Source organism: Dromaius novaehollandiae, chromosome 2 (genome assembly GCF_036370855.1).
Source record: "Dromaius novaehollandiae isolate bDroNov1 chromosome 2, bDroNov1.hap1, whole genome shotgun sequence".
Taxonomy (NCBI): Eukaryota; Metazoa; Chordata; class Aves; order Casuariiformes; family Dromaiidae; genus Dromaius; species Dromaius novaehollandiae.
The window spans coordinates 78,267,138-78,289,903 of record NC_088099.1 but is presented as its reverse complement, the minus strand read 5'-3'; the positions used below and the strand labels follow the sequence as shown (position 1 = coordinate 78,289,903).

The window sequence follows — 22,766 nt, the reverse complement described above, 5'->3', positions numbered from 1 at the left end:
GCATGTGTGCGTGTAGGGAGGGGGAGGAAGGAGGAAGCGCGGGAGGTGGTGCCGGGGGGGGGCGGAGAGCGGCGGTGGTCCGCGGGTCCCCGTCGGTTCCTTTCAACAACATGGCGGAGGGGCCGGTTGGGGCGGAGTCGGCCCCCCCGCCCCGGTTGTCCGAGCCTGGCAGAGCCCGGGGACGGCGCGTTTCTTTGTTGGCCGTGGGCAGCGGCGGTTCCGCCGGAGGGGCTGCGCCGCAGGACACGCGCGATGCTGCAGGGCGAGGAGGGGTGCTGGCGACTTGCGATGAGGAGGCGGTGAGGGATGGACGAGGTACCCGCCGCGGCCTCGGGAGAGCTGCCTCTTACCCGGCTTTCCTTTCCCCCTCGCCAGCGCCTGCCTTGCCCTGCAGAGAGCAGCGCCCCGAGTGGCGTCTCCCCAGGGTACCCCCCGCTCTGCTCCCACCCCTGGCGAATCTTTCCACCCCCCCACCCCCCCCCCCCCCAACCAGGGGACAAGCCGCTGTGGCCCGCCAAGGTAACGCGGCTCCCCGTGGCGGAGCACACCCCTCCCTCCCTCCTTTGAGGTCACTGTTGTTTTGCATCTGGGTGGCTGGAGCAGAGCAGACTGTAAAAACTAACCGCTTGGGGATGATGTCTGCTTTGGAAAACTTCTGTCTGCACTGGCTTCATCAGCGGGCTGAGGGAAACCCGCTATGCCTTGCAGGCAGACTCCTCTCGGCTTGCTGAGGGTGCTTACAAACAGTACTACGGGGGAGGAGAGGTAGGAGGCATCCGTTCAGGCAGCGACGTGTTGAATGTTCCACGTAGTGAAGGGAAAAGGCTCTCTGAAGTCCCAGGTTAGATGCTTTAGCTAAGCTAACGTGGCTTGTGGTGTGCTGCTACTGTCAGTTCTGAAAACGAGTGACAATTTAGGTAGATGATCTTTGTGTAGTTGAACAACTAACCTTTGCGAGGCCCAGAACCTGGGGAGACAAAACCTTAAGCAAAAGCGTACAGCAAAACAGTTCTGTCCCTTTGGCCACTCCATACCTATGGTCTCTTGTAAGAGAGGTAATATCAGAGCTATACTGTTGGATTGGTAATGTGTGAAACAGATTGTTAATGATATTTGGGAAAGCAAAAACTAAAGTGGTTATAAAAAAGCATATTTTGTTCACTTAAGCAGGAAGGTCATATGTGTTAGTGAGACATAAATGATATATATGCTTTACTGTCCAACTGATTTGGTTTTCAACTTCTGTGGTATGTTACATGATGACAATCAGTATACAAAATCTGTATTTTATGAGTGCCACTCTATGAATTCGTCTTATAGGTGGCATGTATATTTTTCTGGGTTTTAAAGAGGAAGAGGAGATGTGCCATGACACTTTCAGTTACAGCTTTAAGACATGCCTCTCAGTGTGAGGTTTTTACTATGCTATTCACATTTCACTTTAAGATAGTAATCATGCTGCAAAGAAAACATTACTTAAGGCAAAATATAGCTTACTATACTAAAATACCATATTAATTGCTTATATCTTTAATAAAGAAGATGAAGAATTCTTGAAATGGAAACAGTGAGCTTAACCTCTTGTGTGTGTACTTTAATAATTTAAAGTTTTTTTACCTAAAGGCTGATGCATCTTTTTTAAAACATCAAATTTAGCTACTGAGGGAAACTTTCCCTTGCTTTGAGCATTGAACCTTTATTTTCCCATTTAATGCCTCTGAGCAATCAAGAATTTTCTTTTAATTTCAGTCATGAAAAGGTCTAAGAGTTTTATGTGGAAGCAAAGCTAGATTGCCATAGATTTCCAAGGCTAAAATAATTTTCCATACAAAAGCTTAAGGATGGAAGTGGTGTGTGGGTGTGGCTTTTTTTTTTTTTTTTTTTTTTTTTTTTTTAATAGCACCACTATTATAGTCTGGGATCCTTTGGTCCTTAGCTCATAGATGAGTCCTCTGAAATTGGTAGTGGGATTTTTTTCTCTGAACGTTGTGGTCCAAGTTGACAAAGTATTGGTGCAACAAATGCTTTGCCTCCTGTTACTTAGTATTCTTATCATGGGTTGACAAAAGCTGGACACTTTCTGATCACTTCTGATGCTAGCATTATTGTAGAATGAATCCTCTCATAATATCGTTCATATGGAGGGTCAGACATGTCACAAATCACAGCAGCTAGTTGAGCTACTGCTGCTTTTTTTTCTTGCTTCCTTCCTCTCCACACTGTGTGAACCATAATTAGTCTTTCATCTTCCCAAAATTCTGGGAAGTCACCCTCTGGAAATTCTGTGTGTTCCCACGATTCATTCTCATTTGTGATAATGAGTGAATCTGATTTGTATGCTGAAGTGAATTTAAAAGTACAAAGGAAAGAGTTCTTCATTTTCCTACTTGATCTAGGTTTCTAATTCTAACTCTTTTGTTTTTCTAAAACATATTCTTCCATGAAAGGTATCAGAAACAAATTTCAGCATATCTTGCTGTAGAGGCATGAAAACACTTGTGTGTTGCAAAAACGAATAGTGCCATTTGGCACCTATGCTACAAAGAACATAATATTCTTTTTTCAAAGCTGGGATCATTCCCAAGGCTTTATCATTACTTCCAAGTTGAGGGTAGTGCCTTAATAAAGTAGGTTGTTTGCTTTCTTGAGTGCGTCAAGTAAGTGGGTCTTGTAGTTGCCCCAAACTGCTGTTTTCAGTGGAAGTTTTCCTTAACAAGGAAGGATGGAATGTAATACAGTGAAAGCTGTCCTGAAAACTTGATACTCCTGTGCAATACATGAACTTAATTAGCACCTTTGTAAGAAGAATGACTTGCTAAAGGTCATGAAGTATCACAATTAAAAAGTGTACCCTTGTCCCAGACATGGTAAGATCTAAACATTTTTTGCATCTTGAGCTAGAGATTTCTCTCGGTGGCACTGAGGGCAGTGTATAAATAAGAAAATGGGAGGCTGACAGCACCCTCCTGTATTATGGTTTTGCTTCTGACAAAGCCTATTGGATAGGGAAAGAAGTTCTCATAAACACTGCAACCCTTTCACTCATCTCCTAAAGAACTCTCACTGTCTTTTACACATCATAGCCTCACTCTTCTCTCCTGTCAGACTCTAGCTTGTGGAAACAAAGTTCTGATTTCTTCTGGTGGTATTATCTTTTTGTTTCAAAGTGTCATTTCTATTTTCCATAGGAAGAGAGTTACAATATCACAAGAGAAGCATCTGGAGGTTCCTGTTCAGCATAGTGCTGCTGTTGGGGCCTGTGATTATTTGACTTCTGATGTGAGAGGTTTTTATTTGTAAAAAAAAAAAAAAAAGATTAATGATTAAATAATTACAAGTATTAATAATATAATTAAAATGAATAATTATTAGTATTGAGAAGTGGTATTATTTTGTAAAACATCTTGGAAGTCTTGAAGTGTTTTTATACTTTTGGTAGCATGTTCTGAAATACACTATTTCTATATATATAAGATTTCTGGCCAGAACCCCTTTGATTGAAGGTGGTGTTCTAAGCATTGTAAACTGTCAGATTCCAATAATTCTGCAGAGTGTTAGCAAATGCTGTATCATGATTCACAGGGTTTTATATAATTCTGAAAATAAAGGCTGTGGGCAATTTTTTTTTTACTTCAGGAAGGTATCAGATACAGAAACAGAAAATTTTTTTTAGGTATCTAATGATACATAAAGCTAAGTGGACAGGGTTTATTTAATTCTCTATTCTGTCTACATATTGTATTAACATTAATATCTGAGCCCTTCAGAAACAGCTTTCTTAACTCTTGTCAAGATGTGTAGTTTCACTGTGTCGTACTTATGTCATCAGCTTGTTTCACCCTCAGTGTGGATTTTCTATACCGCAACACCCAGAGAAGCAAGACTTTTTAAAGACAGGAACATGAAACTGTCAAAATGAAAGTCTGAGCCAGAGATAGTACTCAAGTAATTGCATTCAGCACAAGAGGCTAATCTATTGTTAAATCAGTTCAAGTTACAAGAAATATGCTGTAGACTATATCACATTATGTCATACAAGTTATGATGTATTTTATATATTCATTTTTTAACTGCATTTTCTCAGTTTTCTTTATTATGGTAGTCAGTCACCTAAAGGGGGAATGATTATGCAGGATGGTCAGGGCACAGTAAAGGAATGCAGTAGAAAAGGCACTGAACTACTATGAAGACCTGATTTCTATTCTTGGCTTTGCCACTGGTCATCTATATTACCTTCAGTTCATTCACTTAGCTATCTGTACTTTCTTTCTCTTGCCTTATCTTGTATCATTGAAACAGAAATGACCTTCAATTAGTTGGTAGTGGAGCTTCAGACTGGTGGTTGTATCCAAACACTGTTGTAATACATACAAAAAAGAGTAAAGTTGCTGTTCTCTGCAATTAAAAGCATGACCTAAAACTTGGATCCATTTCCCCCTTACCACCCTCCCCCCTCCATCTTTTAGTTTAAGTAGTTTTAAAGGGGCTTCTTGTGGTCTTATCTTTAAAAGCTGTTTTCAAAATATATTGGAATATATTATATCTGGAAGAAATTACTGGCTTTGGAAAACTAGATTACAATAGCCATTCTTTGATGGCATACTGTTATCAACCAAATCTGTCTAAAAAGAATACTTATTTTAAGTGGACTTGGAGACCTGACTGGATTCTCTCTGAATTTCTAAAATGGCTATAATGCTTTTTTACCTCCAAAAAGTTTCCCTGAGGAAAAATGAACAACTGCTTTATCTTCAGGATGACAACACGGTGAATTAATAGATTGTTCTCTCTAAGATTATGGTTATTAATGAAAACACTTGTTTTAACTAAATGTTGGTCATTGACAACTCCTCATTTACTACTCAGTGTTAAATCTCATCTATAAAGTGTTCATTTAGTCATATTCTTTGTTCTTTCATACATAGATAAGTGGAGACTGAGATTTGTGCAAAGATATTAAAATTCTATTTCTTCTCATCCTGATATGTGTTGTTGCTTAAAATACTTAATCCAGTTTTCCTGTTAGTAAAATATGGAAATCCTACTGTTGCCCATTGGCGTTGTGATGCATAAAGAATTGTAAGTGTCAAAAGTATTAAGGTAAATGAAATATTCATTGATTTGATTTTTGTAAGGCTATGTCTACCAGAGAGCAGCAAAAAACTTGTGTTCCCAGAAACTTGACTATTCAACTGATAAAGCATTGTTTTCTGCTTCTTAAGAAGTGGGGAGGGGGGAAGACTAGCTTCAGAAGCAAGTACAGATGTATTTGTGATAAGAACACAATTCAGTTGTCTGACAGTGTACTATGTCTTGACAGGAAACTAGAAGATAGTGGCATTAAACTGTAGAGACAGTATAAATTGTCTTACCAAATAGCACTCGGGAACTATGCAGCAAAAGACAGCAACAAAATGAATAAGGAAGATAAGACTTTGGCCCAACTCTTTGACTAAGCAAAGAATGATATTAGTGTGTCTTTACAACTTCATATGATCAGGGAGCTGTTGTTTGAGGTGACCTTGTTATGCTTACTCATTTTTCACTTCAAGGAACTTAGCATCTATACGGAGGCTTAATGTGAAGATAATCTTATTGAATATCTAACTTAAATAGGCATTCAGATGCATGAGATTTTTCCATTTAAATAGTCTTCTTGGCTCATTGTAACTATGTCCTGAATGAAGCAAGTGAGATAATGGTTTGCAAGGGTTAACTTGTCTGAAGAGGAATAAAGTTCCATTCTGAAAGCCTTATGGGGGGAGAAAGAAATATGCTTATCTGTCTGTGGATATTTTATGAAACTTTTTAAATGGATTTAATTGGATTCCAGAAATAGTTTGCTTTATATTAGAGGTTATTTTACTGTCAGTGTGTCTTTGGTAAATGTTATCACAGATAAACTTTGAATAATAGGGACTTCCTTACCTTGGGGGGGGGGGGGGGGGAATCTGCATCTTCAAAAAGTAGAGCTGTTACGAAGATTTACCTTTCTGAGTGACAGTTATCACTTCATACAATTTTTAATTATAAGAACAAATAATCTTCATGCTAAACAAGTCCTTTCATAATCTTGTGTATTCTTCTTCCCCCCCCCGCCCTGGTCTGTGGGGTACTGACTACCTCTGATGTGGGTTAGCTTTCTGTAGCCTGTCCTAAGAACTTTAATAAACAATTCTACTTCTTAGTGCAGGGTGACTGGCAAGACTTTCATTTGATTCAGAAAACTTAGTGGGGGGTTGTGGGAACTCAGAAATGTGAATTCTAAATTAAGTGTATATTTGAGATCAGGTTGCCTGTCAGATTCCCCTTTATTGAAATCCATGATATCCAAGGATAAAGAGGGATGGAGGTTCATAGGCAGTTTATCTGTTGAATTTAGGTGAAGAGCGAAACCTCAGATTTCAGGGCATCTTTTACTGTGCCTTCTTGATGCCTCTGATGTGAGATTTTTGTACCCTTGAAAGAAGTTTATCATCTTGCATTACTTGGAGTCCTTCAAAATTCCTAGAGTTGATTGTGTGAAAGCATATATTATATTCTTTTCTGCTAATTTTCTTATCTGCTTTTCAACCTGACTTTTGTCATCCTTGGTTAAAAGAATATCTTCATGGAAACATCTGCTGTTCCACCTGGAGGATATACAGGATCTGCATGCAGATGAAATCTCTTGGATTATCATTTCCTCTCTAAATCATGTTGTTGTTCACTACTTATGAAAGATATAAAGTGTATAATATAAATCCCTTATAGGTTGCTGCCTTTTTGGAGGGAGAGGAGGGGTGTGTGTGGGGGGGGGGGGGGGGAGGTGTTCTTGGGTGGTGACTCCATGACTGTTTGCTTAGACTTGACATATTTTAGGTTTCACTGTTGACCTAGTCAGTCCTACATGCCAGTATAGCTTTCTGTATATATTCTGCTTATTGCATTTTTGTGGTTCTGGGCACAAATGTTTAAGATCTGCAGTTGTCTAAATCTCTGTATTTTGTCTCACTTTTTTCTGGGTGAACTAGAGTTTAGATTTAACTGTGGCTTTCACTAAATTTAACGCATATATGTACAGATAGCAGATTAAAGAAGAAGAGGAAAATCAGTTTTTCATTTTTGAAATGGCATATCCTCGTTTCTGCTTGAAGGTTGTGTACAGCTTTTCCTCCCCACAAACAAGTAGAGTCAGAGTATACTGGTTATTTCTGTTGTTGCTTTTATGCTGTTTTTTGACTTTAATCCTGTAAATGCAAGAAGGAATGGAGAGAGAAATTAGAATTAGTAAACTTCCTTCTCCAGAACTTCTGAGATTTAATGAATAAAACCTAGTTATCTTAGACATGATTAGTCTGTCATTTCCACCCCCCCCCCCCCAAATTTATAGTGCAATTGGTAGTTTTAGTAAACAAAGACACTGAGTAATGTAAGGCAATATTTTTCTTTGGATTCTTAAATAAAAAGTTGAAACTATCTTCTGCTTATGTGAAAAGATATGTTCTCAGGATCTTTGAATTTTTTTTTAATGGGGATTAAGTTTTTATATGCCCCTTCCTCAACAAAAATTCTAAAAGCTATCATGTAATATATACAGCATTAACCTTCTTAAGTAGCCAGTAGCATACAGTTTGTCACATATGAAAGATCTACCCTTGCTAGTTGCGATGAAAGTGGCATTATTTGTATTGGTTTTGAAAACAGTAGGATTGCATGCTGAATTTTGTAGAATATACTGTGTTATAAAAAGTCTGAATTTTTGCTATGAGAGACTGTAACAGAACTTGACCATCTGGAGAAACAGCTAGAATCACGGTCTTTTTTAATCCATAATTGTATAAGGAGAGATGACTTCAAGTTTGACTTTGTCTTCTCATCTCCTAATTTTATTGTACCACTGAAGCATTGTAGTATTTGTCTTTAGTGTTACAACTCTGTGTTTTATAACTAAAAAGATTACAGGCCTTTAGTGTCTCAAAAATTTCTTGATCATTCAAATTGTTTCACAAGCCAAATATTTAACAACTAACGTTAATTCTTTCCTCAATACAGCATTACAATGTTATTGCCATCTCTGTACAAAAGACAACTTTACATGTGTGACAGATGGGCTCTGTTTTACCTCAGTAACACGGACTGTGGACAAAGTCATACACAATAGCATGTGTATAGCAGAAATTGATCTGATTCCCCGAGACAGGCCATTCGTTTGTGCCCCCTCCTCCAGAGATGGAGTTATTACTTTGCCTCATTGCTGTGACAAAGACCACTGCAATAAAATAGAGCTTCCAATTCCAACACCAGGTAAGGGGTTTGGGGCTTATTAACTTTTTTCTTTATAGCTAACACAGAATTTTCTGTTAAGAGTGGAAGTTTGAGTGTGTATGCAAGTTAAGAGGCCCAAAGTTCACCTTAAATGCTGTAATTACAATTTTAAGAGCTTTGGAACAAGAAACTGATATCCTGAATTGGAATGTTAGAACCAATTTTGAAGACATAAATGCAAATGAAATATAAACTAAGTAATAATACAGTTGCCTTTGTCCTTCATAATACTGATTTTGATTCTTGAAAGTTATTGTTCATGATTTCTAATTTATTAAATGCATTAAAATAATTGGAAGAGCACTGTGAAATACAGTCACAAACACTTCAGTTACTGCATTACATAGGGAAAGAAATAGCTTTACCCTTTCTTTTTTTGTTTTTTGTTTGTTTCTTTTTATTGACAGGCCCAACTCCAGGAAAACCTGCTTCTAATCTAGGACCTGTGGAACTGGCAGCTGTCATTGCTGGACCTGTCTGCTTCGTCTGCATTTCACTAATGTTGATTCTGTATCTTTGTCATAATCGTACTGTAATTCATCACCGCGTACCAAGTGAAGAAGATCCCTCATTAGATCGTCCCTTCATATCAGAAGGAACTACTTTAAAAGATTTAATTTATGATATGACAACTTCAGGCTCTGGGTCAGGTAATGTCACATTTCTAATTGTAATTAATCTGTGTTTAAGAGTTTTAAGGCATTGGTTTCTTTTTTATATTATCTTATCTGCTTAAACTTATAACCAGAAACATGAGCAAAAAGAAAGAAGCTGTCTTCATATAGATGCAATATATCACTAAAGGTTCAATATACTGGAAAAAAATATATAAAAATCAAGTTTAGTTGCTGGTCTTTTTCCTTAATCTGCAAGTTTAGCCAAATGTGCAATTCTCTGCATATCAGACTGTCAACTGTTTTGTTTGTTCTATGCTGCCTTACTAATGAGTGTTCCCTCAGTAATGTAAAGCTCAGTCATATACCGTTTGTTCTGCATAGCATATATATTCCCATCTTCCATGCTTCTGAGACAGTTCAAGAAGTTTTTCTTTAGCTTTAAACTGACATTTATTTACACTTACAGCTATCGATATGTGAAGGATATTCTGAGTTCTAAGTACAAGTTAATATTTTAGCTAGTTTTCCCTCTACAGAAAGTGTTGCATCAGCAAATATGCAAATACCTGTTTCTGTATGCATAGAACATGCAATGTGTAGAACATGTCTGGAAAATTTCTATCTTTTGATTTTTATTATTTTAATTCTGACTTCAAGTGCTGCTCTGGGAGGATGAGGCAGTAGTCAGTGTTCACTGCATTTAGCTGCTGCTGTCAGAACCCTGGTCTACTTGTTTATAGGGTTGTGGTAGTCTGTCACAGAAATTTGGTTTAGTAGGCATTGATAGGGGATGATGTGTCAGACAAATCATTGCGTAGGTAAATTCATCTTTGATCCATGTTAAGATATTTATGTTCTGCAGGAGTGAAGCATCAGGTTGTAGTTCAGTCTCTCCTCAGCCTTCTACTGTATATAAAGTTTAAATAGTGTAATACTAAGAATTATTCCTGCTACTTGCAAATGTATACATATTGAAAGACCCATGCACTTTCAGAGTATTTTTTTCTGCCAAGAAATTAGTGTTTGATTCTCAATTTCTGAATACTTCAGTTGTCCAAAATTAAAAATATAGAAAAAGTGAATACCTAGGTCATATTTCCCCATTGTAGTAACTGGCAGAACTGTTTACAAGGCGACTTGACTTGCTAAACCTGTTTAGAGTATAGATAAGAGTAAGTCACCTGTAGTCACAAATCCATGGAAGAAGTTGAGGTTAGACTGAATGTACGGACAGTTCTTTCAATTGAGAAAGATCTGGTGTGCCCAGATAAGATTTGATCACAATAAGGAAAGCTGCTCTCAATTTAGAACTGGAGCTTTAGTAGTCTGTGTTTATCTCAATCTGCTCATTTAGTAAACTAGATATTTAATTCAAAAAATGAAATTGATAGAACTTCTAATATATTAAGGTAGAATTTGATAAAAGGTAGAATTTGATAAAATGTTGGATTCTTTCATCTGGTTACGTCCTTTGTAGGCAGGTATAGAGACTTAAGAGATCTGGTAAGAGAATATGAATCTGAAATTCACATTTTGGGCGTCCAAGAAACTACAATGTATGGTCATTATGCTTTTGGGAGCATCAAGTGGTTTAGGAAAAGTCTCTACCTGCAGACATTAAGTAAAGAAGGCTCTAAAGAAGTTATGTATGTTCTGTATGTAAAAGTTATCTTCTGTAACCTGCAATGTACTAGCTCCTATAACTTCAGTAAGGTTAGTGGGGGGGGGGAGGGAGTTTCAACTTTAAAGGCTTTGTTACTTGTTTTAATGTACAGTCTAGTCATTTGTTCCCTGTAGCTTGTCTAGATCCTCACTGTACTTCTGCAACTTTCTACTTGTCTGCTTTCCCTCAGCTCTTTGAATCAAAAGTTAGGCTATGATTATGTTAATTCACATTTGGTTGTTAACTGATCTTTCTATTTGCTGTTTGGAGTATCCCTTCATCTGCCTTTTTGCCTTCCTCCCTCTGGTGCTTCTGAGCCTATTGTTATGCTTGAAAATATTCTCTGGAAGTACTCCTTCAAAATTAGTTCTTGAAAAGCTGGGAATTGCTGCCAGAAGAGAAATTTGTGTGTGTGGTGTTTGTGTGGTTTTTTTTTTTTTTTTTTTTTCCTTTTTTTGGTGCCCCCCCTGCCCCCCCGAGCAAGTGGTTAAAAGCTACTGAATCTTTCCTTCCTTCATGACTCTCTAATTTGATAATTAAAAAAGTGTGTGTGTGGGAGGGGAAATCATTTAGGTTTTTAGAGCATCAGAACACTCATGCTGTTCTAGACTCCAGAGCACTTGACTCATACTACCTGAGCTTTGGCTACTGATGGCTGTGTCAGAGGAAGAAAAACTAGTTGAATGTAACTTAACCTTAGGGAAAACTTTACTCATTTGTTTTTATGCATGAAAGATGAACTTATGTTCCCTATAAAATAAGAAACTGTGCATGTTTTCATAACTTACATATGCAGTCTTTTGACTTTAGCATTTTAGCAACAGTGATGTGTTCAGCTGTTTTCCAGACAAGTATTAGTCTTACTTGGTGTTCTGCGCCTCCCTTTTCCTATGAGTGGAATAGGAACTGCTTCAAGTGCTTATTTTCTGTGCTGTTAATGATGGTGTGTTTATATTTGCCATGACTTATATCACTTTGACTCCAAATTAATCAATCACTTACTGTGTAAACTCTCAACCTTTCTGTGCCCTAAGATTTAATGATACTTTCTTGTGTCCTGGAATGCCTGCAGCAATTGCATACCATTGAAATGTGTATTTTCTATGCCAAAGCCTAGGTTGTGCATTTAAAACTGGGATGACTGTATCTTTATGGAATAAACTTGGAGGGGGAGGTGTCTGAGCTGCTAGTTAAAATAGTGCTTAATCCTATCAGAACTGAAGTATATGAAAGGGATGTTGTTGCGGAGAAAGGTTGCAAGAAACACAATGGCAATGTATAGAAGAGACAAAACGGTCCAGACCTAGTCAGAAAAGCTGTAGTTAATTGGCAAAAAATGCTCTTATATAAGATACATACTTAAAGTGTTTGGGATGGTGACCTAAAGTAAATGCTCTTAAATTCATACCATGATCAGGGGGACTGAAGGAGTTCGTAGTTAGATAAAAATGATTCCACTACAGACTTGTATTATGATATTCTCTGACGAGAGGCGCATAAAACTGAGAAATGTACAGAACTCTTAAAAACAAGCTTACTACTCAGATAAGAAGGGAAGTAGGATTCATTTTCTACCATGATAAATAGTATGCTGGTATTGGGTATTCAGTCTTTGACTTGTGTTAGTGTTTCCCTGGTGTTCCACGATAAACGAACAAAAAAAAAAAAAAGACCTGAAACAATTAGAGATTTGATGAAAGGAATTAATAAAAGATCTAAAATAGAAGCTTAGGCTTCAGAAGAAGGATCTAAGAGGTGTTCAAATCATTCTCTTTGAAGCAGAGAATGATTTTTCAGGTCATGAGGGACATCTCTGAAGCAACAAACACGTAGTGGGTGGACAGATTGCGAAGCCTAGCTGTAACTTTCCAGCGGGGAATGGCAAGACAACTCTGTTGCAGTGAACAAGGAAGAATCCTATAAAGCAGGGGAGACAGAAGCTTTGGTTATTGGTAGACGAGTTGATGCAGGAACTTCAGGCGGTTAGAAATCCAAAGGGCCACAAAGTCGGCTTGTCTCAGTATCAGTTGAAGAACTGGATGTAAAACTGTTTAGTAACTTATCTACAACTTTATAGAGGCTGGAAAGAAATGGAATTTTCCCATTTCCAGGGCTTTTGGATTACTTATCCGGGGAAGACTCCCGGCATAGAGAGTTATTTAGTGGGGGTGGGGTGGGGTGGGGGGTGGTTTTACACAAAAAGAGGAGGAGACTGCTCAATTGAAACAGTGTCTATAAGAAATCTTGGGTTTTTTTCCTTATGGTTTTAAGATGAATGTGGATTCCACTCTCCTGACTTTCTGACAAGCAGTAGCAAAAGTAAGCACAGCTGCAGAAGACAGAAGTAAATGAATCTTGTAAATATTGTAAAAAGCAGGATAGCAATAAGATGGATAGATATCAGTTCCCAGGGTTTTTATGATACTGTAACATCTTAATGTGGCTGATGTCCTTGGACATGCTAATTTCTTTAACAAAAAGTGGCATCTATACATGGCTCAGCAAGTTGAATGCTGTGCATCTAAAATTGAAGGTGTACAAACAGTTTTCTAAGACAGCTGTAGAAAAACAAAATATTAGACAAATCGCCACTTTCATATATACAGAATTAGTTTATACTTAAACTTTATCTGTGGATTTTGCAGTAGTGCATAAATGGAAAGAAAGAAGTTTTCTCTGGCCAACAGAGTAAGAATTCACATTTTCAGGACTAAGTTTGACAGTCCAGTAATTGTTCTAGCCTTGCCTGTTCAGCATTTCAAAATGCTGTCCTAAAAGAGTGCAAATTAGCCTTCACAGTTCAAACACAGTGCAGTTGACCTGGGGACAGCTACTACAGCAAAAGCTGAAATTCTCTCAGCAAAATGTATTGCATCATCTGGCAATGATTAAATCTATGGTATGGTGTCTTTTTTTTTTTTCTCCTCTCCTCTCTCTTCACATAAAGCATACATGTTGTTAGTACAGACTGTACAGAAATTCTTGTAGATTTGTAATTCTTGAGGGTGACTTCTGAATGCTGCAGTGTTCTAATTTGCCTTCCTCAGACACAAGCATGACAATGCTGTTGACCATATCTAGCATGTTTGCAAAAAATGTCCAAAGATGGATAGGAGCTAGTTGCTCAAGAGGTATTGGTTGTGTTTTATTTTCTGTAGCTTTAGGAAATGCAGATGTTCTTGTATCAGCTATTGAAACAGTGGTTGTGGAGTAGTTTTTTTTACTTAAATCAAACACTTCCAAAGTAATCCTATATGCTAAAAGAGCTTATTGTGAGCAAATAACCTGGCTGATGTAATCATCCTACAACATAGTATTGCTGCAGGATTCCAGGGGGAATCCAGGGGAAAAAGACTGTTATGGCAGGAAGGACTTAAACAAAACCAACACCCTGTATGTGAGGATAGTTGGGGGAGTACCAGCGCTACTTGCTCATTGTACTGATATATTAAAGTATGCTGTGAGGTGCTGCAAGTTGAAAATGTGCAGATGTTCTGAAGCTGTATAACCTTTTGAATGTAAGCATCTTTCTTAGGTAGAATGATAGTGAGGTGCCCATAAAATGGGAAGTTTGTTACAAGAAGGTTTTCTTGTATTGCTGTGGTTTGAGAACACTAACAGGCTACTGGTGTATTTGAGCCATCAGCCTGAAAGTTTGGCAGTGTTGCTGATAAGCATGGATTATCCTAACTTGGAAAGAGACTGGGTCTTATCTAGTAAGGAATTAAGTAAGCACCTCTGCTACTGTTGCATTTTTGAACTGCTTTCTGAGGAGAGCTATGGGAAGGTCACTAAGAAATTTTCAATCCTCATTTGTTTCTTCTTAATTAAACTTATGGATTAATTTATGGATCAACAATTCTAAATTGAAAGGAAATTTGCACTTTCCTATTAACAACTATAAAGGCCGTTTTAGCATAATATCTTTCAATAGTTGTATTACTGGCATTTGTGATTGAGGGTAGCATCTTAAGCACATGCTTGTTAGCAGTCTCCAACAAGCTGATAAACTCTAAGGGTTTATGTGCATTCTAAAAGAAATAAACAATAAAGCAAGCACTTACCCATATTCCATTCAGTTAAGTAGATGATGATTAATGTTAAATCTTTTTTTTAGGTTTACCTTTACTTGTGCAAAGAACAATTGCAAGAACTATAGTACTTCAAGAAAGCATTGGTAAGGGCCGCTTTGGAGAAGTCTGGCGAGGAAAGTGGAGAGGAGAAGAAGTTGCTGTGAAGATATTCTCTTCAAGAGAAGAACGCTCGTGGTTTCGTGAGGCAGAAATTTATCAAACAGTTATGTTACGGCATGAAAACATTCTTGGATTTATAGCTGCAGACAATAAAGGTTAGTAACATGTAACATTTTTGCTGATTATGTGTATACTCAGAGTATATGGTAATTGTGGGGAAAAAAAACCCAACAAAAAAACCCTACCCCAACCTTCCACTATTCTTGTTTGAAAAATACATAATTTTGCTACTTGAATATTTTCTTCCATTTGGTGCTTTTACAGGCTTTTCACAGGTCTGCAAAAAGTACATTTGCCCCTTTCTGGGGAAAAAAAAAGTTCTGAACTATTTTAAATTGATTCCATATTTAATGAGATCTAACTTAATGGCTATAGGCAAGTTAAAATACTGGTTAAGCCTAGTATCAAAAGGGGATTTACTTTTCCGGTAAGCTGACAGGTTTGCTGAATACTTGTTCTGTACCTGTACTTTAAGTGAGGTGTGTGGGACCAAGAGAAATAATATCTAATCCTATTGTGCTAAAATAAAGTATGAGGTGGAAGATTCACTTCTAAGTCTGTGATATGTGAGATTATTATTTAGAACTCCAGTTAGCAAAGAAACTGGGAAAAAGGAATTTCTGGTTTGATCCTAGCATTAAGGAACTGCATCTAATTCCTGAAGCTGTCTTGGATAATGAGCCTTTAAGTATCCATCCAAGAGGAACAGTATAAACATTTTTCAACTTTACTTGTTGCAGTCTGTCAGGTTCTTGGATCTTTCTGCAGTCCCATTTAAGATATGAAAATTCTTTTACAAAGCCAACAATAGTTCTGAATTTTTACATTAAGGTGAGCTTAAAAACTAATGAATAAGACATAGTGTAACACTTTGTGGTGAAACTCATCTTTTCAGAATAAATGGTCTTTGACCTCTTTGCTTAAGAGGTCATTAACCAGTAATTTTATCAACTTTGGGGAGAAGTCGAGGTTCCACACACATTCTGGATCTTTAAATGGCTTTGAGGTTTTTGGTTCAACTTCCTAGGTGGTTTTTTTGTGTAGCTGGGGTATCCATATAATCCTCCATATCATCTGTAGGACTGGAACAGACCTCAAGAGGTCAGATAGACCATTCCTTTTCTGCAAGGAAGGATTAGCTATAGCAGAATTGCTCCTAGCAGGTATTAACCTTCAAGAGGTTGGAGATCCAGAGTGTACTAGACTACTTGTTAGACGCTTAGCCTAATACCTGATACAGTTTTAGGCCTGAGAGTAACAGTACTTGTGAGAGCTTGAGTTTGTTCTCATGGACCGAACTGAGTATCTGGAGCCTATATTTAAAACTATTAGATAGTTGCATCTAAGTATACAGCATAAAAACATTAATAAAATTCATTTCTGTAGAAGTTTTAGGCATTGTCTCACTTATTGCAATATATCCTTTGTGCTTTTATCTTAGATGTAACTTTTAACAAAATCTATGGTTAAGCATACCAGTCTCCCATTTTGCCAAAAACCCATAAATAATTTGTCCCAAAACTATGCCTGACTACCATGCAGAGGAGGTAGGAGGAAGGCTCCCTAAACTAGTGGGCTCCAAAAAGATGATAAAAAGATAAAATCTTAATTGCTGGCTCAGGTTCTAGATACAGTAGGAAGAATTCTTTTGACTGCACAGACATACACATTTACTTTGGTCGTCTTTAAGTTTCCTTTAATGTAAGATTAATATTTCTGGTTCCTCTTCTTAATACAAGAGGAGAAAAAACTTCCTCAGTTAACAAGTCATGTTGTTTTTGAGGCTCTATGGCTTTAGAACAAGTATCTTGAGAATTGGTTGGTAATTTATTTAAAAAGTGGATGAAGACAATGTGTTTAAAAATGCTAGTACTCTTGACTCTCCCTATTTTCTAACAGTATTACTAACTGGGTGAAGGTGGAAAGGTGAACTTGTTTCTCAGCACCTTCCTTTCCCCCCCCCCCCCCCCCCATTTCCCAGTATAAATCCTTCTGAGCCTTCTCAGCAAGGAAGTCTCATCATTATATCTCTGGGTTAAATATTCAGAAGTTCTGAATATCAAAAGAGGTTAATTACTCAAATCTAGTTAAAAATACTTTAGACCACCTACACCCCATTAAGTGGGGGAACACACAGGGCGGTTAAGGAGGTAGTTCTTCCATTTTTCTCAGGTATGTTACCATCTCACTTTGAAAGAAGCAAATGTCTCTAAAGCCTCATTTTGATACAGTGAGCTTAAAAACATGTATTAACAATCAGTTTATATGCTGATGCTAGTTGATTAAAAATCTGATCAGATGCAAGATGAAATGTTAGTTCACAATGATAGCAGTTGTGAAAATTTGCATGTTTGTGGGTTTTGGTGGTGCGTGTGGGGTGTTTTGTTTGTTTTTTGCATAGGCAGATTTGAGTGTGCTCAGGAATTACTGCAGCCTGGCTGGAATACACTTAGTCATTAAACTGCAGGAACCTGACAGTATATCCAACACATTGTATATTTGGATATAGTAGTAAAATACAATAGTACAAAGAACTACTTGTGCAATTCCAATTCAGTGCTTGCTGAAAGTTTCAGTGGTGTATGGAAAAGAACTCTGAGTGGGTTCTCATATATTCGTCATGAATGTTCAAGACTCCACATTTCTTTAGATGTACTTTGTGATGTAAAATGTGGCCCAGTTTTGTGCTGCGTTCTCTCTTCTAGTAAGAACATTAATAAGGTCTTTTGTCTCAACACAACTGTGTATTTTCACAGGTTTTTGGGAAACCTCTGGCTGGCCATTGTAGCTACAGAATTTGAGGGTCTGGTGATGCCTTCAGGCAGGAGGGTGCATGTAAAAACTTATGCAAAAGCAAGTAGATCAGTCCAGTTAGTGGTATCAAGCTCAAATGGTTCTTTGCTCCTAGAGCTATGCTGTTTAGACATTCTGTGTCCCTTAAAGTCATATGTTCTTATTGTCTACCTCCCCACACAGCTATATTGGGTGCACTTTACCTTCCCAAAGTTTACTGGGAAATAGGTGCTATTGTTAAGCCAGCTTGAGGACTGAAAAGCGATGCACACTTTTTTAACTGCGGTCATGTTCTGTCTCGCTAGATGATTTCTGTTCTGGTTAGCTCTTTACTCAGCCAGGTGCATATGCTAACCTTAAAATAGTTAGGTCAGAGAAATTACGTTCTGGGCCGTGCATCACCTTGATTTGAACCACCTAAACAGGTAACTCGATTAAACCTAGATAAGCCAATTCTAAAGTGTATGAGGGAATTCTCAACTACACTGCTCTACTAGCAGGAAAATGAGGGTAGCAACCTCTTCTTACAATACTAAAGACTTCCCTCAGTGCAGCTGTCTAACTGTAATTTAATATAACTAAGCGCCTTTTAATAAGGTAAAGTCTTGTACTGTACACTATTTCAGACAGCTTTAGGCACTAAAATATTTCAGCTCCTCTATTTCTTCCACCCAGTTGAGAAAGCTGCACTTTTCTAGGTGAAAGTTCTGAGCTCTGCTCATTCAGACTTCCTTACATGTTAAGTAAATCCCCAAGAATGATGATGATAGGCAAGATGCTGCAGGGAAATGAGCAGAATTTCTTCTTCTTGCGAGAAGTGGTGTTTGAGCCATTTATTCTTTCTGAAGCTCTGAATTTAAACTGAAGAGAAAACTTGACTGGAAGATCTTACTAATCCACAGCTCTAGGTTTTTTTTATCCATGACCTTTCTTCTTTGTTTTGATTTAATCAGATGAATATCTTAATGTGATAGAGTCATGCTGTTTCACTAATGATAAAACTTCCAGACACAGAAATAGTTTTTTTTCCTTAAACTCCGTGTTTCATTCCTGAGTGTTTTATAATTATAGATTCTGTCTGTATCTGATCTTTTCCACTGGTAGTTTTCCTCCTTTTTTTCCATTATGTCACTTGCCTGCCAAGAAAGGCTAGTGCTATCCTATTCTCTGTTTTGAGACGTTGTACTAAACAGTATTACAGAAGCAGCAGTTTCTGTAACTTCTTTTAAGCATTCAACTGGAAGCATATGTTAGGAGTTCAAAACTTTTGTGCTAAGCAATACTGTCAGACCTTAATTTTTTGTTTAAAAACAAGTGCATACCAAATTCAAATGTTTATACTAGAACCAATATGAAAAATGCTATTTATGTCAATACCGTCACCAAAAAACTAATTAAAATCTGATTGTATAAATTTGGTTAGGTAATTGTTATAAGTGCCTTTCTTCAGAGGTAGCTTGTCTAAGACAGATGCTGCTTGGAAATCACTAACTTGTTTTCACAAGCTGTAATTGGTCTCCCAACCACAAATTGGAAAGTTTTCTCTATTCGCAACTTCAAATTTTCTTACTCTGTTACAAAAGAGAAACCTTTCACTTCTGAGTGATTTGATGGTCTTAAAATATTTTCGGAAGATTTCTTCCAAAGAGAGGAAATAACCATAACCTAGCTGTTGAATTTATGCATGTTCTTAGAAACCAATATACTTGTCATGTTTTAAAACTGAAATTGCTTGAGGTTCTTGATCATAGAGTGTGTATGAATTAAATTAGGTTACCTTGTAACTGTCAGGCTGTGCTACTGCATATAATTACTGCTGAGCATAATTACTTTTTTCATAGCTGATAATACAAATCCTGTGACTGAAAGCCTCGTGGCAGATGCTGTTTACTATGCAGCCAGAAATGGACTCAGGATCGCTAAATAAGTCTTCTCGTACTGTTTACAGGGTGGTTACGTTCATAATATTGTGCTTTCTGCTTAGGTCCATGAAGAAATGTACATGTGTGGTTTGTCAAATATAATGAGATTTAGAAAATGTAGTAGGTTCTATCTAATAGCTGTACATTGATGTACTTATTGCTGCATTTCAACTTGTCTGTAATTAATAAGTCGTGTAAGTGTGGATGTAAGAACTGTTCTGTGTTAAAATCTGGTTAGAGGGCTGCAAACATGGTATACAATGGGAAAGAAGCATGGCTCCATTCAGAATGAGTATCAAGCTCAGCTTTGTATTTTCTCCTTTGGAAAGAATGTAAGAACAGGCTAAATGTTTAGACTTGCAGGTAATAAATTAGATAATATGAAAAGTAGGTATGTCTATAGCTAACAGGATACTTCCTTGTTAAGTGGGTGCCTACAGATAGGAAGAAGAAAAAATCTTTATACAAAGACACTATAATCTTGATTCAAAGCAATGATAACTTTTCTCTACAAGAGGAAAATTGAAAATTAAAGGGAGCTCTCAACTCTGTTATTATTCATGTGCCTGATGCAGAATTCTTCAGATATTTGGTCACCTACTGGTACCTATCAAATCTTGCATGAGACTTGGGATCATTGAAGTTTAGCTGGTTGTGTTGGTGCTGGCATCACTTCTGTGACAGATCAAACCTCTAAATCCATCCCTCCATGTTTAAGACTGTGCAGACAGTTTAAGACTATTTACCTTTCAACAAAGCTTACCTATTTCTTTTGAAACTTTCTGGCATCTTTGAAAGACCTGCTTAAATGCAACAAGAGGTCTGTTAGACAACTAAAATAGATTACTTTGGGGCATCACTGTTTAATTCCCTACTTATTGGTGTCCAGCTTAGACACCTAAGGAATTGTATTGATAGGAAATACGAGAAGAAATCAAATATCAAACAAATGTGTATAGCATTAATGCCCAGGAGAGAGGATCATTTCAGGCAGCAGAGGGATATAACTGGTGAAGCAGTAGAATGCAAATGGGTGAAGAGAATGCTCTGACTTTTAAGTTGTTTCATTTTGAACTTCTACAACTTTTTGGAGCTCTTTGATACTACCTCAAATATATAAAGTCATACATGCCTGTAAACATGAATTTCTAGTGGTTCTGTGAAACTGGTTCAGTGTAACTCACTGCTGTTGAACCGACTTGACTTTTCAGGGACCATAATTTTTTTGAAAAAAATTTGCGTTTATTAGGATGCTGAGTTCTACCAGTAAACTTACTTGGCTATTCAAAGTAGGAAAAGAGAAAGCAGCCCTAGATTTTAAGAAGTAATCTTTATTTCCTTGTTTGCCTTTTAAAAAAACAAAGCTCAGGAATTATTTTTGTGGGCATATTGTAAGAGTTATCTTTCCACTGCAATAGTAGCTTTCCAACAGTCTTTGGATCAGAGCATTTGATTACTTGTTTTTGCTTGTTCACATAAACAACTAAGTTAAGAGTGGACCTTGTGTATAATTTGTGTTCAGGAGTGTACTAGTTAATCAGCATGTAAGTAGAAGGTCATAATTCTCTTTCCATTATTAGAATTGTTTTGAATATATACTACTCTTATTTACCTACTCTTGAATATATACTGCTCTTATTTGCCTACTCCTTGTTTGTTTGTTTTGGTCTTTTTTAGAGAAAAAACTGGAATCTCTGGCTTTTCTAGAAACTTTCAAGTGAAAGGAATTCTTGAAAGTTGATATTGATTTTTTTTTTAGGCATCCCCACCTTCCTGTCCCCCAAAATCTGAGCCAGGTTTTCTGAGGGGAGTGAAAGAAAAAGGGAAGGGAATGTAAGAAACTCCTCTTTTGGAAACTTAAGAATTTTTCAGTTTGCTCACTGGTATGTATATCATAAGAATTAGCTTCTGAATTCATTTCTCTCCTTGTCCTTCATAGTTAGTTCTCAGTTATGTATCTTGATAGTCCTTAGGGACTGCCACATCGTGAGAGATCTGTTTAGCTTGGGCTGAGTTCTTTCAGTTGTTCTTTAGGAATAGCAGCTGTATAGTGGCAGGGTAGAAGTCCGGCTGGAATCTGTTGTGGGGTAGCTACCGTTCTAAAAAGACAAAACACTGTTCTATAAAAGTAGCTTTAAAAACAAACAAACAAACAAAAACACTTCTCAGGTCTGCTATGAGACCTGCTTTTAAAACGACAAAATTGGAAAAATCTGTCTAGTGGCAGGATTGTTCTACTGTGTCCTGCTTCCTAGCTCAGACTTTTTTCTTGATTTGAATTTCTTTAATGTGGTCTGCTGTCTGTGGCTTAAACATTGAAGTATTCTGTGTCCGCTTGTTTAATAATTCGAACAATTTGCTCTTAAATGTCGTGTGTGGATCTTGGGATATGCTGCAAAGGTATTATAGCCTCTGTTGTGAAAAATCATTCAGCAAACTGTTTTTCTCATAGTCAATGTCTTTCACACTCTCTACCTTTGTGCCTCCTTTACCTTCCTATCTCATCTTTGGCCAGCATCTTGGTGGTCGTGAGAGGTGGAGTTTGGTTTTGCTTTTAGAGTAATGTGTCAGATTGTTGCGTGCAGGCTTCTACTGCAGGACAAAAATCCACCAACTGCTGGTAATTTTGGAATTTGCCTCCAAGGCTGAGGCTGGATAGGTTATGGGGAGACTGAAGGAATCATGGGGCAGAGCTTGAAAGGCTTTTATTTGGAAGTGAGGCATAGTGTTACACAGAAGAAATACTCCTGAGAGTGGGAAAGAATTGGTCGTTTTCCCTCTGTCCCTTATTACCCTAAATGACTAGTCCAGAGAAGCAAAATTCAGCAAGTGAAGCTGTAAGATCACACATAGTAAACTTGCAAAAAACTTCAGATTTCTCTAGGTAGCCTGGACACTTATACTAGAATGGACTGACACTGGCAGCATTAGCTCTGCATCATGCGTTCAGCATTGTTCCTCCGACAGAAAAATTGGGAGAAGGCAGGGCCTGATTAATAACACTAATAACTCACTTCTGAATAATAGTGACATTGAATTTCAGATTTTAGTTTGGATAGTATTCTTTTATTCAAACTGTTCAGAATGTCTTGCATGGTAGGCCCAGGTCTTACAGAAGCCTTTAAATGTTATAGGGATAGAAATACAAATTAAAAAAAAGTCTAACTGGCTGAGGTACCTGCCTAATGTAATTCGGACTTCATAAACATCG

General features: G+C 37.5%; 1 protein-coding gene across 2 annotated transcripts in view; it reads left to right on the top strand.

The window, feature by feature from the left end:
- The window catches only part of TGFBR1 (transforming growth factor beta receptor 1), a 36,292-nt gene that overhangs the window by 274 nt on the left and 13,252 nt on the right, over positions 1-22,766 (top strand). Inside the window, exons 1-4 of one of the 2 annotated variants that reach the window (XM_064506811.1) lie at positions 57-315; positions 8,035-8,286; positions 8,715-8,957; positions 14,705-14,935. In XM_064506811.1, coding sequence (XP_064362881.1) covers positions 111-315; positions 8,035-8,286; positions 8,715-8,957; positions 14,705-14,935 — 931 coding nt within the window. In that variant the 5' untranslated portion in view covers positions 57-110. Of the gene's footprint in view, positions 1-56; positions 316-8,034; positions 8,287-8,714; positions 8,958-14,704; positions 14,936-22,766 lie in introns of those variants that run through there. The other variant, XM_026115039.2, reaches the window with a different exon arrangement.